At 44.5% G+C, this 15,643-nt stretch overlaps 1 protein-coding gene across 1 annotated transcript; it reads left to right on the top strand.

Moving 5' to 3' along the window:
• The first annotated feature begins 376 nt into the window (after positions 1-376).
• LOC137562053 (vomeronasal type-2 receptor 26-like) lies at positions 377-11,796 on the top strand. The gene is made up of 4 exons (XM_068273393.1): positions 377-433; positions 2,540-2,776; positions 4,060-4,183; positions 10,892-11,796. Exons 1-4 carry the CDS (start codon positions 377-379, stop codon positions 11,794-11,796), a joined length of 1,323 nt encoding a protein of 440 aa, XP_068129494.1.
• Positions 11,797-15,643: the final 3,847 nt, after the last annotated feature.

Genomic DNA, 15,643 nt, shown 5'->3' with positions numbered 1-15,643 from the left:
ACCGCCAGGAGGCAGGAGATGACAGAACATGATTCCTAAAGGTGCCCATACACTAGAACAAATATGGGCAGATTCGACCAAGAGAAAAATGTATCTCTAATCGAATATAATTAGAGATAAATATGTCTCTAATCGAATCTGCCCGTACACTACACGCTGATTCCCGTCCGATTTCAGCAGCCGCTGTCCACCCTGCCGCTGCCCCCAAAATAAATGAATGTATGTAAATTATGTAGTGCATTTATACATTACCTGTCCTGAAGCAGCTCGCCGGGTCCATCCGTCCATCTCGTCGGGTAAGCCGCATACACGCTAGCAGGGCATAGCGTCTGACGTCAGCCATTATGCACCTTCGTAATGTCAGAGTGCTGCCGGCATGTATGCGGAACCTGGCGAGATGGACGGAAACCGCGTGGAGGCTGACACCGGACAGGTAATAAATAAATGCACTACACTACATACATTTATACATTGCGGCGAAGGTTTCGTCTACTCGACGCTCGTTCGCAATTCGGTCGCCGTACCGTCACGCACCCGACCAACCAACCTCGGCCCGAAATTTTCCAGCATGCGCGATCGACCGTGCGGCCAATTTCTGTACCAAAATTGGTCGCTTTGTCGGTCGGACATGCACTTGGCAGCACCAATTTTCATCCAATTTGATTATAATAATCGAATTGGATGGTCAATTGGTTGATTGGTCGTCTAGTGTATGGCCCCCTTAAGAATGATCATATCTATCTGCAGTATTTCTCAACCACAGAGTTGCATTAGACATGTTGGGAAATAATCAGGACATGCGAAAATAGTACTTAATGTCCTGGTTGTGATTATATAACAAGAGTTCAATCCTGGGGACGATGCTTGCTTGCTTTCTTGATTAGAGCCCCATCCATTAGAGGACTGTATCCTTGTTTTTTTTTTTTTGTAATAAACAAGTTTTATTGAAAGACTTGTATAATACAGCGATCAGTGCTTGTCGCACTACAGTACATACAATATAATGCTACATAGGACATCTACAAACATTAACGCATTATCTACTAACTTACGACACATCAGTATTGTTAGGGGACCTTAGTATGAATATCCAGGGCTAATCTGGTTGGTCCTTATCACAATGTTTATGTATGTCGTTGTGCTTACCTCTCCTAGTCTGTACCAGCGTACAGGGGGAGGAAGCTATAAGAGGTTCCGAGACCGGTTAACTACTCTGAGCTTCTATTTACTTTGCTTGGGGTATTGGAGGTTTCACTTATGCTTTATTAACCTTACTGAGTGAGGCTAGGTCAATGAGTTGAAGTTGTGGTTTTGTGTCCTAAAGACCTAATAGTCTAAAAAGAAACCAGACTATCTAAGAACATAACAACAGATAGACATACAAATGCTTCACTGCCCTTAATTACCAAAAGGTTGTTCCTCAGGATTACTACTCGTTTTATGGTTAGTACCATTCGGGGCTATGTAAAGGGTTGTAACAGGGCTGCCTACCCACCATTTTAGTTTCTATTTGTTATTGAGAGTGTGGATGTTTAGACCGCTTTAGGGGCTGCTGGAGGTTATCTGGTCCTTTAGCCTATTCCCTCAGGCCAAGGGGGTAGGGAGAATGATGTAGGAACAACTGTTTTCTTGTTTAATAAAGATCCAATCAAGGGTCTCCCGAGGATTTTATCTGTCTGTCATTTCAGAATATATCTTGTTGCACCCTATAGCTTGGACATAAACTATGGAATTCATAATACTTTTGGTATAGAGAAAATTTTGAGTTGTTCCTCATATTGCATTTAATGGTATCCAGAAATGTAAATCTCTCATTTTAAAGGGCAACTGTAGCGAGAGGGATATGGAGGCTGCCATATTTATTTCCTTTTAATCCACATCAATTGTCACCTGACCAAGGCGTGGATACGCCGAAACACATTGTGACACCATCCAGTACACGTAGAGCACCACGTCGGACACCTCAGGTCCCTTTCACCACCCAAGCAAGGACGGCTATTGGCCACAGCTGTCCCTAGGTTTTCCATGTTGGTTGCTGCTGAGAGGGCTTTTTAGCCCATATTATACGCCTGTTACATCTTATTTCTAGTAAGTGCAAATTTGTATGCGCATCCCTTTTATTCATTAAAGGTTAATACACTACGGAGAGCTCCTCCCCTCTTCCAGTTTGTAATCTGCACCAGTTGCCTGGCTGTCCTGCTGATCCTCTGCCTCTAATACTTTTAGCCATAGCCCCAGAACAAGCATGCAGCAGATAAGGTGTTTCTGACATCATTTTCAGATCTGACAAGACTAGCTGCATGCTTGTTTCTGGTGTGATTCAGACACTACTGCATCCAAATAGATCAGCAGGGCTGCCAGGCAACTGGTATTGTTTAATAGGAAATAAATATGGCAGCCTCCATATTCCTCTCACTTCAGCTGTCCTTTAAGTTATACTGTGCATATAAAATATAGCCATAGGACTTTGATCATATGTTTCATACAAAATCTTCTGAATGGAAAAATTGGATACTAATCTAACCATGTTCCTTTACAGCTCCTTCATTATATAAACAATGTCCGATTTACATTGAGCAGTGGTAGAGAAATTTACTTTGACCAAAATGGGGACATCCCAGCTGCCTATGACATCGTCAATTGGCAGGTACACCCAGATGGTTCCTTGCAGACTATTCAAGTTGGCACCTATGACACCACCATCACTGCTGCTGCTGCTGGCCCAAGTTTTATCATAAACTCAAGTTTATTGCAGTGGTCTAAGGGAAACCTACAGGTGGGTTTAACATTCTAGCATATTCATTAAAAATAATAATGGAACTTACTAAGAGAAAAGTCAGGAGCCTGCACACCATATAATCAGTGACAGCTCCAGCTTTTTTGGGCGGGGGAAGTGTGTGTGTGGGGGGGGGGGCACAAAGGGGGCACAATGGCTGGTTGGTGGGGCCCATTTGAGTGATAAAAAACGATGTTTTTATGGTGAGTAATATATATTTTTTGCCTAACTCAGGTGATAAAATTAAGGCTAACTAGTTCAGTCCTTACTTGCTAGCAAGCTGCTCCTGTGTGGACAGATCACAGACAAATCATTCCAGCTCCAAGCCTGTGTCTAACATCTCTACAAGCAAGAGGAGGGGGAAGAGGCAGGAGGGAGAGGAACACTGTGTGTGTAATTCCTTATCTTAGTAGCTAAGCATTGTTGGAGACTAGAGCTTGCATTTTACAGACAGGACATTTTGAGTCAGTATGATACCATGTATTGGCTAATTGAAATGAAAAACAGTAAGCTTTCAGCTTGTAAGCCTTCTTCAGACTCTATCCCCGTTGACTGACAATGTTAGAACATACAAGCAGAAGGAGGTAGAGAGATTTTTTTTGCAAATATAAGTGTCACCCAGATACATTAATTCCAAGGGATTTTGCAAGGATTGCAAGGTTTTTATTGCTGTAGATTAGACTCTTGGTTTACTTAAAGCCTACATAGACTCAGGCTATATAGAAAGACGGCGGAAGGGGGCAGGTGCGTGCGCATGCGCGCTGACCTGTGGCCGATGTGGCGGTGATGGCGACATAGGAGGGAGGGGGGTTGCGAGAGGTGTTGCTGCAGAAGCCTAGCGCCCGTTATTGTAACAGGCCTAAGGTCTAGTGCAGTATAAATTACTTTTGTCTGATGTTAATGTCATTTACAGTATATAGTGAAAATCTGAAGGTATCTGTCAGGTTTTGGGCTAGTCCATTTCCTCATGGTGGATTCTCAGCTATTTCTTTATTTACAAAAAGCTCTTACTGAACAACAGTTGCTCAGTCCAGCTGACAAAATAGTGTGCAACAGAGTAGGGAAGCTGGGCAGAGTCTTTGTATAGATCCTTAGCAGGCAGTGCTTTTGTAACAAACAAAATAAATTCTGACAATCACTTACGAGAAGATGGTTCAGTATGAAACCTTTTAGGTCAGTCAGCTTTTTATAGTGCATTTTATATGCGGGTATTTTATATTTTACAAATTTTTACAATAGTGGTCCTTTAAAATAAAATATTGTGCATCTGTATTTTCTTACAGGTACCCAGGTCAGTCTGCAGTGAGAGTTGCCCCCCAGGGTTCAGGAAGGCTGCTCTACAAGAACAACCTGTCTGCTGCTTTGAGTGTGTTCCGTGTCTACAAGGAGAGATCTCCAACCAGACCGGTAAGGGCCCCAAACGTGGGAGCTGGTAATGCAGGAGATCATCAAGTTATCAAAGAAAATGTTGACTAAATTTTTACAAATTGCAACTACATCAGAGTCCCCAGTATCCAACACCGGAGGGGATCGCCTGATGCCAGATGCAGTTTCTTGTGCAGGAAAAAAATACTTACAACACCTCCAATGATGTCCTGTAGCACCTACCTGGCTCCTGACAGCTTTTCAGCATCCTCTGTTTTTGCTCTTGGTTAGTGTTGGGCGAACACCTAGATGTTCGGGTTCGCGAACGTTCGCCGAACATCGCCGCGATGTTCGGGTGTTCGCGCCGAACTCCGAACATAATGGAAGTCAATGGGGACCCGAACTTTCGTGCTTTGTAAAGCTTCCTTACATGCTACATACCCCAAATTAGCAGGGTATGTGCACCTTGGGAGTGGGTACAAGAGGAAAAAAATATTTGAAAAAGAGCTTATAGTTTTTGAGAAAATTGATTGTAAAGTTTCAAAGGAAAAACTGTCTTTTAAATGTGGAAAATGTCATGTTTCTTTGCACAGGTAACATGCTTTTTGTCGCCATGCAGTCATAAAAGTAATACAGAGAAGAGGTTCCAGGAAAAGGGACCGGTAACGCCAACCCAGCACCAGCAGCAGCACACGTGATGGAACAGGAGGAGGCGCAGGAGGAGAAGGCCACGCTTTGTGAGACACAACAACCCAGGCCTTGCAGGAGGACAAGAAGCGTGCGGATAGCATGCTTTTTACCGCCATGCAGTCATAAATGTAATAAAGATGAGAGGTTCCATAAACAGGGACCGGCAACGCTAACCTAGCAGCAGTAGCAGCACACGTGATGGAACAGGAGGAGGCGCAGGAGGAGAAGGCCACGCTTTGAGACACAACAACCCAGGCCTTGCATGAGGACAAGAAGCGTGCGGATAGCATGCTTTGTACCGCCATGCAGTCATAAATGTAATAAAGATAAGAGGTTCAATAAACAGGGACCGGGCGGCAACGCTAACCCAGCAGCAGCAGACGTGATGGAACAGGAGAAGGCGCAGGAGGAGAAGGCCACGCTTTCAGGCGCAACTCAGGCCTTGCCTGAGGACAAAAAAATGCGTGCGCAAAGCAATGCAATGAGTAGTTTTCTGGACACAATGGGCTATTCGGAGGAGCTATTCCCACCCCCACAATCTTCTACCTGTGAAAGGTCAATGGAACAGCCACAAATGTTGTGCCCGGATTCACAACCTTTTTCTGTGGAAAATGCACCTCGCACTGAAATGCAAGGCGAGGCCGAGGATGAACATGACGTCAACAACTCAACATGACGCAAAATGGGGGCAGAACAGAAAGCTGCTTTCAATGTTTTGAAGGCCTTAATTGCCTCCGGTGGCCAGTTAGATGCATCATTCATCACACCCAAATCCCAGAGCAATGTGTGCAGGAATTTGAATCGCAGGAGGTGTACCGAGATCATCTGGACAAGTGACCAAGTGACCAAGTGACAAGTGACCAAGTGACAAGTGACAAAGTGAAAAGTGACAAAGTGACCAGTGACAAAGTGACAAAGTGACTGACAAAGTGACAAAATGGCAAAGTGACAAAATGACAAAGTGACAAGTGACAAAGTGACAAGTGACAAAGTGACAAAATGACAGTGACAAAGTGACAAAGTGACCAGTGACAAAGTGACAAGTGAGAGGTTGTTCTGGGGAGCTCTACTCCACTGCACACAGTCACATATGAGGAGAGGTCTCGTCGGGACTGCTGATCCTCCTCAGCTTGCTCAAAGCCTTGAGGGTTCCTGAAGATCCTCTGCTTGGAGTTCGCCGGGGTTCAGCTTGGTGTCGGGGTCGGCGGCATCCTCCTCACTCCAACGTGGCAGATCTTCTGTTGAAGGAAAAAAAAAACATTTTTAAAAGTCCAGTACCGCTTCTGAAGGACTCACCAAGAGATGCAGGAGCACTTCAATCTAGCGCACCATCGCTCGCTGGGTGATGTCCCTCCCTACGCGCTGGAATTCTACGCTGCACATGCTAGCACGCTTTTGCGCAGTGCCGAGGCGCATTCCAGCAGCTAGCTACCAAGCTTCTGTGGATCTGATTGGGCCACCATGTTGGATCTCTGCCAAGTCCTCCAAAATTTTGAGCAATCCACGTTGCTTGTGACTGAGCAGTGACAACTCTACAGTCAGCATTACAATACCACTGCTGTGTTTACTGAAGAAATCAATGTTGAAGATGGAAACCGTTGGCATGATGCAAGTGGGGGAATCTGAAGATGAAAACGATCAGCGTGATGATACCAACATCAGGCAACCTGCCTCAGGAAACGCTGGTCCCAGCTATGACAAAGAACAGGACGAGGAACAGCTGGAGTTGGAGCAGGAATTGGATGCCCCCACTGCCGAGGGACAGAGCGGTGCACGTTGGACTTCCACAATTTAGCGGGTATGGACAGCAGAAGAGGAAGAAAGTGATGCTGGTGACGAATATGGTGCATCACAACAATCACAACGCTAACAAGAACATGAAGACAGAGGAGTCTGGCAGGATTCTCTGGCACACATGGCTCAATTCATGCTAGACTGCATTGAACGCAGCCCGCGCATTATTCACTATTCATTATTATTCATTATTCTGGACAACACCAATTACCGGGTTTATACCCAGTTTATACAAACACAATGTTAAAAAACTGATTGAAGAAAGTGTCAGACAGGTCAAAAATGGAACAATTCCAGCAGGCCCTTGAGGATGGAGACTTTAGAGAGGAGATTGACATCCTCCTCCTTCTCTAGCCAGTTGTACGCTGACAGACTGACTTCAGCAAACCCAGGAGGACCAAGAGGGCAGCAAAGAACACAAGCTGCTGCTAGTGCCCAAAAGGGAATGGTATTGGCAGTGTCCTTGGAGTGGGAACATTTTCTGACACCCATGCAGCAGCCCACAGAACAGCAATCGGGCAGTTCCACGTCCTCCAACACCAATCGCCTGGAGAAGATGGTCAAGGACTACATGTCAGATGGCGTAGCTGTGTTGAACAATCCATCTGCAGACAGACGGTGAGTGTGACAGCACAGAAGGACCATGGCAACTCACTCATAGTACCACAGTTTGATAGTGCTGCCCAAAAAATTATATGGATCCGTGGACCCGGGCAGTACTGGGAAGTGGGAACGCAGATTTTAGTACCTAAACACTCGATACAACATGTTTTCCGGGGTCGGACTCTGAGGCACATACAGATGGTCCCGATCATCATCCTCATCATACAACTCTTCTCCTGAGTCTGACCCACCCACCACCTCTGCCACCCCAACATCCCCAGACACAGACCCCTCATCGTCCTCAACATTAACTTGGGATGCTGGCCTGAGCCCGACCTCCTCCTCCACATCAGGCCCCATCATCTCCTCAATGGCAGCCCTCAATAATCGCTCTGGCGCCGGACCGATGGACACAACGTTCTCCTCCGGGGAGGGCTGCTGCTGACCACTGGCTGCTGGGGTGGATGTTATAGCTTGCGTGGGCCGTTGGCTGTTGCTGTTGTTGGGAGTGCTGCTCACAACGGAGGTCTCTGAGGAACTCATGGTGAGCTCATATAGTGGTTGACGTTGAGTGGAGTATTACTGATCCCAGCAATATACACACTGACTGGCAGAGTACGCAATGCTATATAGTGGTTGATGGTGAGTGAAGTACTACAGATCCCAGCAATATACACGGTGACTGGCAGTACAATGGTATGGGTGGGTGAGCAGAGTACTACAGATCCCAGCAATGCTATATAGTAATGGGGTGACTGAGTGAGCGGCAGTGTACTACTGTTCCCAGCAGACACAGAGTGGCAGTAAACACAATGCTATATAGTGTGGCTGAGCGAGCGGTGTACTACTGTTCCCAGCAGACACAGAGTGGCAGTAAACACAATGCTATATAGTGTGGCTGAGCAAGGTACACAGATTGGCAGTAAACACAATGCTATATAGTGTGGCTGAGCGAGCGGTGTAGTACTGTTCCCAGCAGACACAGAGTGGCAGTAAACAGAATGCTATATAATGTGGCTGAGCGAGCGGTGTAGTACTGTTCCCAGCAGACACAGAGTGGCAGTAAACACAATGCTATATAGTGTGGCTGAGCGAGGTACACAGAGTGGCAGTAAACACAATGCTATATAGTGTGGCTGAGCGAGCGGTGTACTACTATTCCCAGCAGACACAAAGTGGCAGTAAACACAATGCTATATAGTGTGGCTGAGCGAGGTACACAGAGTGGCAGTAAACACAATGCTATATGGTGTGGCTGAGCGAGCGGTGTACTACTATTCCCAGCAGACACAGAGTGGCAGTAAACAGAATGCTATATAGTGTGGCTGAGCGAGGTACACAGAGTGGCAGTAAACACAATGCTATATAGTGTGGCTGAGCGAGCGGTGTACTACTATTCCCAGCAGACGCGGAGTGGCAGTAAACAGAATGCTATATAGTGTGGCTGAGCGAGGTACACAGAGTGGCAGTAAACACAATGCTATATAGTGTGGCTGAGCGAGCGGTGTACTACTATTCCCAGCAGACACAAAGTGGCAGTAAACACAATGCTATATAGTGTGGCTGAGCGAGCGGTGTAGTACTGTTCCCAGCAGACACAGAGTGGCAGTAAACACAATGCTATATAGTGTGGCTGAGCGAGGTACACAGAGTGACAGTAAACACAATGCTATATAGTGTGGCTGAGCGAGCGGTGTACTATTATTCCCAGCAGACACAGAGTGGCAGTAAACACAATGCTATATAGTGTGGCTGAGCGAGGTACACAGAGTGGCAGTAAACACAATGCTATATAGTGTGGCTGAGCGAGCGGTGTACTACTATTCCCAGCAGACGCAGAGTGGCAGTAAACAGAATGCTATATAGTGTGGCTGAGCGAGGTACACAGAGTGGCAGTAAACACAATGCTATATAGTGTGGCTGAGCGAGCGGTGTACTACTATTCCCAGCAGACACAAAGTGGCAGTAAACACAATGCTATATAGTGTGGCTGAGCGAGCGGTGTAGTACTGTTCCCAGCAGACACAGAGTGGCAGTAAACACAATGCTATATAGTGTGGCTGAGCGAGCGGTGTAGTACTGTTCCCAGCAGACACAGAGTGGCAGTAAACACAATGCTATATAGTGTGGCTGAGCGAGGTACACAGAGTGACAGTAAACACAATGCTATATAGTGTGGCTGAGCGAGCGGTGTACTACTATTCCCAGCAGACACAGAGTGGCAGTAAACAGAATGCTATATAGTGTGGCTGAGCGAGGTACACAGAGTGGCAGTAAACACAATGCTATATAGTGTGGCTGAGCGAGCGGTGTACTACTATTCCCAGCAGCGACACAATGACTGGGGGGACCCTGGCTAGCGTGGCTGGAGCGCAAACTACCCTGCCTGCCTACCCAAAGCTAAACCCACAGACAAATGGCGGAGATATGACGTGGTTCGGGTATTTATTTACCCGAACCACGTGACAGTTCGGCCAATCAGAGCGCGTTCGGGTCCGAACCACGTGACCCGTTCGGCCAATCACAGCGCTAGCCGAACGTTCGGGGAACGTTCGGCCATGCGCTCTTAGTTCGGCCATGTGGCCGAACAGTTTGGCCGAACACCATCAGGTGTTCGCCCGAACTCGAACATCACCCGAACAGGGTGATGTTCTGCAGAACCCGAACAGTGGCGAACACTGTTTGCCCAACACTACTCTTGGTACGTCAACTGACCCATGTCGGGTTACGTGCCACATCAGGAGCCTTGCACGGAAGCCAGAATGCTGCTAGGAGCCGGATAGGAGCTACAGGATGTCTCTGGAGACTTGGTGAGGATTTTGTGGCCAGCCAGAGGCTTCTGGTTGTTTGAATTCTGGATAACAAGGACTTTGCAGTATGTGTAATACATCTGCTTCAGTTTTAGCAGGGCATAAGCCAGCTTATGAAAGGCTACTATTTAAGCAGTTATGAAATTGCAATCACATGCAAAGACCCACAAGCACTGGCGTAACAATAGGGCCTGCAGCCCCTGCTCCCGCGGGGGGGCCCGGGCCATTTTGGGGGGCTGGAGGGGTCGCAGCATGAGGGGAAAGCCGTGGCCACAGTCGGCGGGGAGGGGGGACGTTCCCCACCTCCCTCACCTCGGGGCTCTCCCCTCTGCGCTCCCCTCTAGCTTAAAGGAGTGTCCGTGGGCAGCAGCGAACAGCGGCGAGCAGCGGCGGGCAGCAAACAGATACATACCTTCCATGCACTCCAGCCTGCGTTCCTCTCACTAGCCTCTGACTCGACTTCCTGTTATACCGGAAGTCGCCTCAGAGGCTAGCGAGAGGAACGCAGGCTGGTGGAGCGCACGGAAGGTATGTATCTGTTTGCTGCCCGCCGCTACTCGCCACTGTTCGCGCTGCCCACGGACACTCCTTTAAGCTGGAGGGGAACGCAGAGGGGAGAGCCCCTGTCACCCCCATCCTGGCTGCTTCCCTCTCCACATCTACATCCAAAATGCAGCTGACACTTCAATGGACCTCCAAACTTGTACAGCTTATCTATACTATACAGATACTAACACCGAATATGTTTGACAGTTACTTCAGGTTCAGTTTATTTTTTTTAGCACATACACAATGACGCTATCATTCTTAAATTACACCTACACTGTAATGCTCCTTGTATTCCCCCATATAGATTCTGTTGATTGCCTGAAGTGTCCTTGGCACCAATGGCCAAATTTACAAAAGTCCACTTGTTTACCAAAATCTTTGGAATTTCTGTCTTACGAAGATGGACTGGGAGGAACGTTAGCAGCTGTCAGTATTTTATCTTCCTTTTCACCAGCTGTTATTTTAGGGATTTTTGTACGCAATAAACACACGCCCATAATCAAAGCTAACAACTACAGTTTGAGCTGTCTTCTCCTGGTGTCTTTGTCTCTGTGTTTTCTCTGTTCACTAGTGTTTATTGGATATCCCCATTATGAAAAATGTCTTCTACGTCAGGCTTCCTTTAGTCTGGTCTTTGCTCTCTGTGTTTCTTGCATCTTGGCCAAAACCATCATGGTGGTGTTAGCTTTTATGGCCACCAGACCAGGCAGCAGTTTGAGGAAGTGGGCCACATCTCAGATATCCTACATAATTATTGCATTTGGTTTCCTAGTACAATTAATCCTCTGTATCATCTGGCTGTCACTAAGTCCTCCATTTTCAGAGTACAACACTAAAACGAAGCCTGGATTTATCATCATTGAATGTAATGAAGGTTCCTTCTTTGCCTTCTGGACCATGTTGGGTTACCTCTTTCTTCTGGCCACCATTAGTTTCATGGTTGCCTTCCTGGCTCGGAGACTTCCTGACAGCTTCAATGAGGCCCAGTTTATTACATTCAGCATGTTGGCCTTCCTCAGTGTCTGGATATCTTTTATCCCAGCATACCTCAGTGCTCAGGGCAAATACACTGTGGCCATGGAGATATTTGCTATACTGACCTCTAGCTGGGCTTTGGTCATCTGTATGTGCCTTCCAAAATGTTTCATCATCTTGTTCAGACCTGCCATGAACTCAAAAGAATATCTAATGAGGAAAGGCAAGACATAGAAAATGCCCAGCTGAATATATAGTAGACACAATAAAACATGTGAATACTAGAACTTGTAAAAAAAAATAGAAATAATAAACTCAAAATGTTTGCAAACAGATATTTGCATGATAATTAACCCTTTAAATTAGAAGATGAAACCATCGTAGAGATTTTGCACATGCTCATATACTTTCACAGCCTCATGGGAGATCTCAGACATTTGCAATGCCGAGAAAGGCCATTGTAATACCGTACCCCTGTGAACAGCATTTTCTTTCTCTTTGCCCATGTAACTATTCTGACCATGACAGTGACTACCCATTGCTGAAATAATTTGTGTTAACAAGGACAGCAGGGGAGGGGAGAGAGGACACAACCACTTTAAGAGAACCTGAACTGGCCATTATTTTTAATTAAAAAAAACAAAAAAACATTTACCTGATCCTGGGGGCAAGCCTGATCTGGTAGCATCCATTACTGCCACTCCCTGACTCCCTGAAGCCTGCAATAGCCTAGTTTCACTTTTAGGGCTTTAGGGAGATGAAGATTTCATTTTTCAGCACGACCTGGCACCTGCTCACAGTGCCAAAACCACTGGTAAATGGTTTACTGACCATGGTATTACTGTGCTCAATTGGCCTGCCAACTCTCCTGACCTGAACCCCATAGAGAATCTGCGGGATATTGTGAAGAGAAAGTTGAGAGACGCAAGACCCAACATTTTGGATGAGCTTAAGGCCGCTATCGAAGCATCCTGGGCCTCCATAACACCTGAGCAGTGCCACAGGCTGATTGCCTCCATGCCACGCCGCATTGAAGCAGTCATTTCTGCAAAAGGATTCCCGACCAAGTATTGAGTGCATAACTGAACATAATTATTTGAAGGTTGACTTTTTTGTTTTAAAAAAACTTTTCTTTTATTGGTCGGATGAAATATGTTAATTTTTGAGATAGGAAATTTGAGTTTTCATGAGCTGTATGCCAAAATCATTAATATTAAAACAATAAAAGGCTTGAACTACTTCAGTTGTGTGTATTTGAATCTAAATATATATGAAAGTCTAATGTTTATCAGTACATTACAGAAAATAATGAACTTTATCACAATATGCTAATTTTTTGAGAAGATCATGTGTGTGTATATGTGTGTGTAATATATATATATATATATATATATATATATATATATATATATATATATATATATATATATATTTATATATTTATATATATATACATATATATATATATATATATATATATATATATATATATATATATATATATATATATATATATATATATATATATACAGTGGGTTGCAAAAGTATTCGGCCCCCTTAAAGTTTTCCACATTTTGTCACATTACTGCCACAAACATGCATCAATTTTATTGGAATTTCACGTGAAAGACCAATACAAAGTGGTGTACACATGAGAAGTGGATCGAAAATCATACATCATTCCAAACATTTTTTACAAATAAATAACTGCAAAGTGGGGTGTGCGTAATTATTCAGCCCCCTGAGTCAATACTTTGTAGTAGAACCACATTTTGCTGCAATTACAGGTACCAGTCTTTTAGGGTATGTCGCTACCAGCTTTGCACATCTAGAGACTGAAATCCTTGCCCATTCTTCTTTGCAAAACAACTCCAGCTCAGTCAGATTAGATGGACAGAGTTTGTGAACAGCAGTTTTCAGATCTTGCCACAGATTCTCGATTGGATTTAGATCTGGACTTTAACACATAGATATGTTTTGTTTTAAACCATTCCATTGTTTCCCTGCCTTTATGTTTAGGGTCATTGTCCTGCTGGAAGGTGAACTTCTGCCCCAGTCTCAAGTCTTTTGCAGTCTCCAAGAGATTTTCTTACAAGTTTGCCCTGTATTTGGCTCCATCCATCTTCCCATCACTTCTGACTAGCTTCCCTGTCCCTGCTGAAGATATGCATCACCCGAGCATGATGCTGCTACCACCATATTTGACAGTGGGGATGGTGTGTTTAGAGTGATGTGCAGTGTTAGTTTTCCGTCACACATGGCGTTTTGCATTTTGGCCAAAAAGTTCCATTTTGGTCTCATCTGACCAGAGCACCTTCTTCCACATGGTTGCTGTGTTCCCCACATGGCTTGTGGCAAACTGCAAACGGGACTTCTTATGCTTTCTGTTAACAATGGCTTTCTTCTTGCCACTCTTCCATAAAGGCCAACTTTGTACAGTGCATGACTAATAGTTGTCCTATGGACAGATTCCCCAACCTGAGCTGTAAATCTCTGCAGCTCGTCCAGAGTCACCATGGGCCTCTTGACTGCATTTCTGATCAGCGCTCTCCTTGTTCGGCCTGTGAGTTTAGGTGGCTGGCCTTGTCTTGGGGGGTTTACAGTTGTGCCATACTCCTTCCATTTCTGAATGATCGCTTGAACAGTGCTCCGTGGGTTGTTCAAGGCTTTGGAGATCTTTTTGTAGCCTAAGCCTGCTTTAAATGTCTCAATAACTTGATCCCTGACATGTCTTGTGTGTTCTTTGGACTTCACAGTGTTGTTGCTCCCAATATTCTCTTAGACAACCTCTGAGGCCCTCACAGAGCAGCTGTATTTGTACTGACATTAGATTACACACATGTGCACTCTATTTAGTCATTGGCACTCATCAGGCAATGTCTGTAGGCAACTGACTGCACTCAGATCAAAGGGGGCCGAATAATTATGCACACACCACTTTGCAGTTATTTATTTGTAAAAAATGTTTGCAATCATGTATGATTTTCGTTCCACTTCTCATGTGTACACCACTTTGTGTTGGTCTTTCATGTGGAATTCCAATACAATTGATTCATGTTTGTGGCAGTAATATGACAAAATGTGGAAAACTTCAAGGGGGCAGAATACTTTTGCAACCCACTGTATATATATATATATATATATATATATATAAATATATATATATATATATATATATATATATATATATATATATATATATATATTTATATATATATATATATGTATGTATATATGTATATATGTATATCTATATATATATACATATATATGTATATGTGTATATATATATATATATTTTTTTTTTTTTTTTTTTTTTTTAATTCTTTTTTTTTTTTTTTTTTTCTGGGACAAACTAGGCTTTCTTTGGGCAGTACTTTTTGCTAATAATTGTTTCACTTTATATGTATTTTAAAGGGGAGAAGAAGAAAACAATTGAAAAAAAAATCATAATTTCTCAGTTTGTAGCCATTATAGTTTAAAAATAACATGTGCTATTGTAGATCAAACCCACATATTTTATTTGCCCATTTGTCCCAGTTATTACAGCATTTACATTTTTGTTCCTAATACAATGTATGGCAATAATATTTTATTTTGAATTAAATGTGTATTTTTTCCATTTAATTTTTTTATATACTTTATCAATAATTACAAGCCTTTATTTACAAAAATAACAATAACATGTCTAACATATTTGTTTGCTAAAAGGAAACCTGAGACAGTGCACAGTGCCTGATTTATACTTATCTTGGGTTTCCTCCAGCCCCATGCTCCCTTGCCATCCTCCCTAGCAGCTCCATTGTCACATATAGAGCTCTGATAGTTTAGCCAGCCGGGGTCTACTGCACATGCACAGATCGGTCGCGCATGCGCCTCTGTTATGCTCCTGTGGCTGGGAGCATCCTGCACCTATGCAGTAGTACTGTGCAGGTGCAGAATGCTCCTGGCGATGGGAATGCATGTGCAGCCAGGCCTGCACATGTGCAGAAGAACCCCAACTGGCCAAGCGGCTGGTAAGGACGGCAAGGGAGCTCACAGTCTACATGGGGCTGGTGGAAACCACCAGTAAATCAGGCTC

This window comes from Hyperolius riggenbachi, chromosome 3 (assembly GCF_040937935.1).
Source record: "Hyperolius riggenbachi isolate aHypRig1 chromosome 3, aHypRig1.pri, whole genome shotgun sequence".
Taxonomy (NCBI): Eukaryota; Metazoa; Chordata; class Amphibia; order Anura; family Hyperoliidae; genus Hyperolius; species Hyperolius riggenbachi.
This window is presented reverse-complemented; position numbering and strand designations above follow the sequence as displayed.

What these genes read in the sequence shown, in the direction of transcription:
- LOC137562053 (XM_068273393.1), top strand. Translation starts at nt 377, where the DNA reads ATGTATGCGGAACCTGGCGAGATGGACGGAAACCGCGTGGAGGCTGAC. An exon ending in TGGAGGCTGACACCGGACAG is followed by an intron (nt 434 to 2,539) that starts GTAATAAATAAA and finishes GTTCCTTTACAG; the next exon opens with CTCCTTCATTATATAAACAA. An exon ending in AGAGATCTCCAACCAGACCG is followed by an intron (nt 4,184 to 10,891) that starts GTAAGGGCCCCA and finishes TCCCCCATATAG; the next exon opens with ATTCTGTTGATTGCCTGAAG.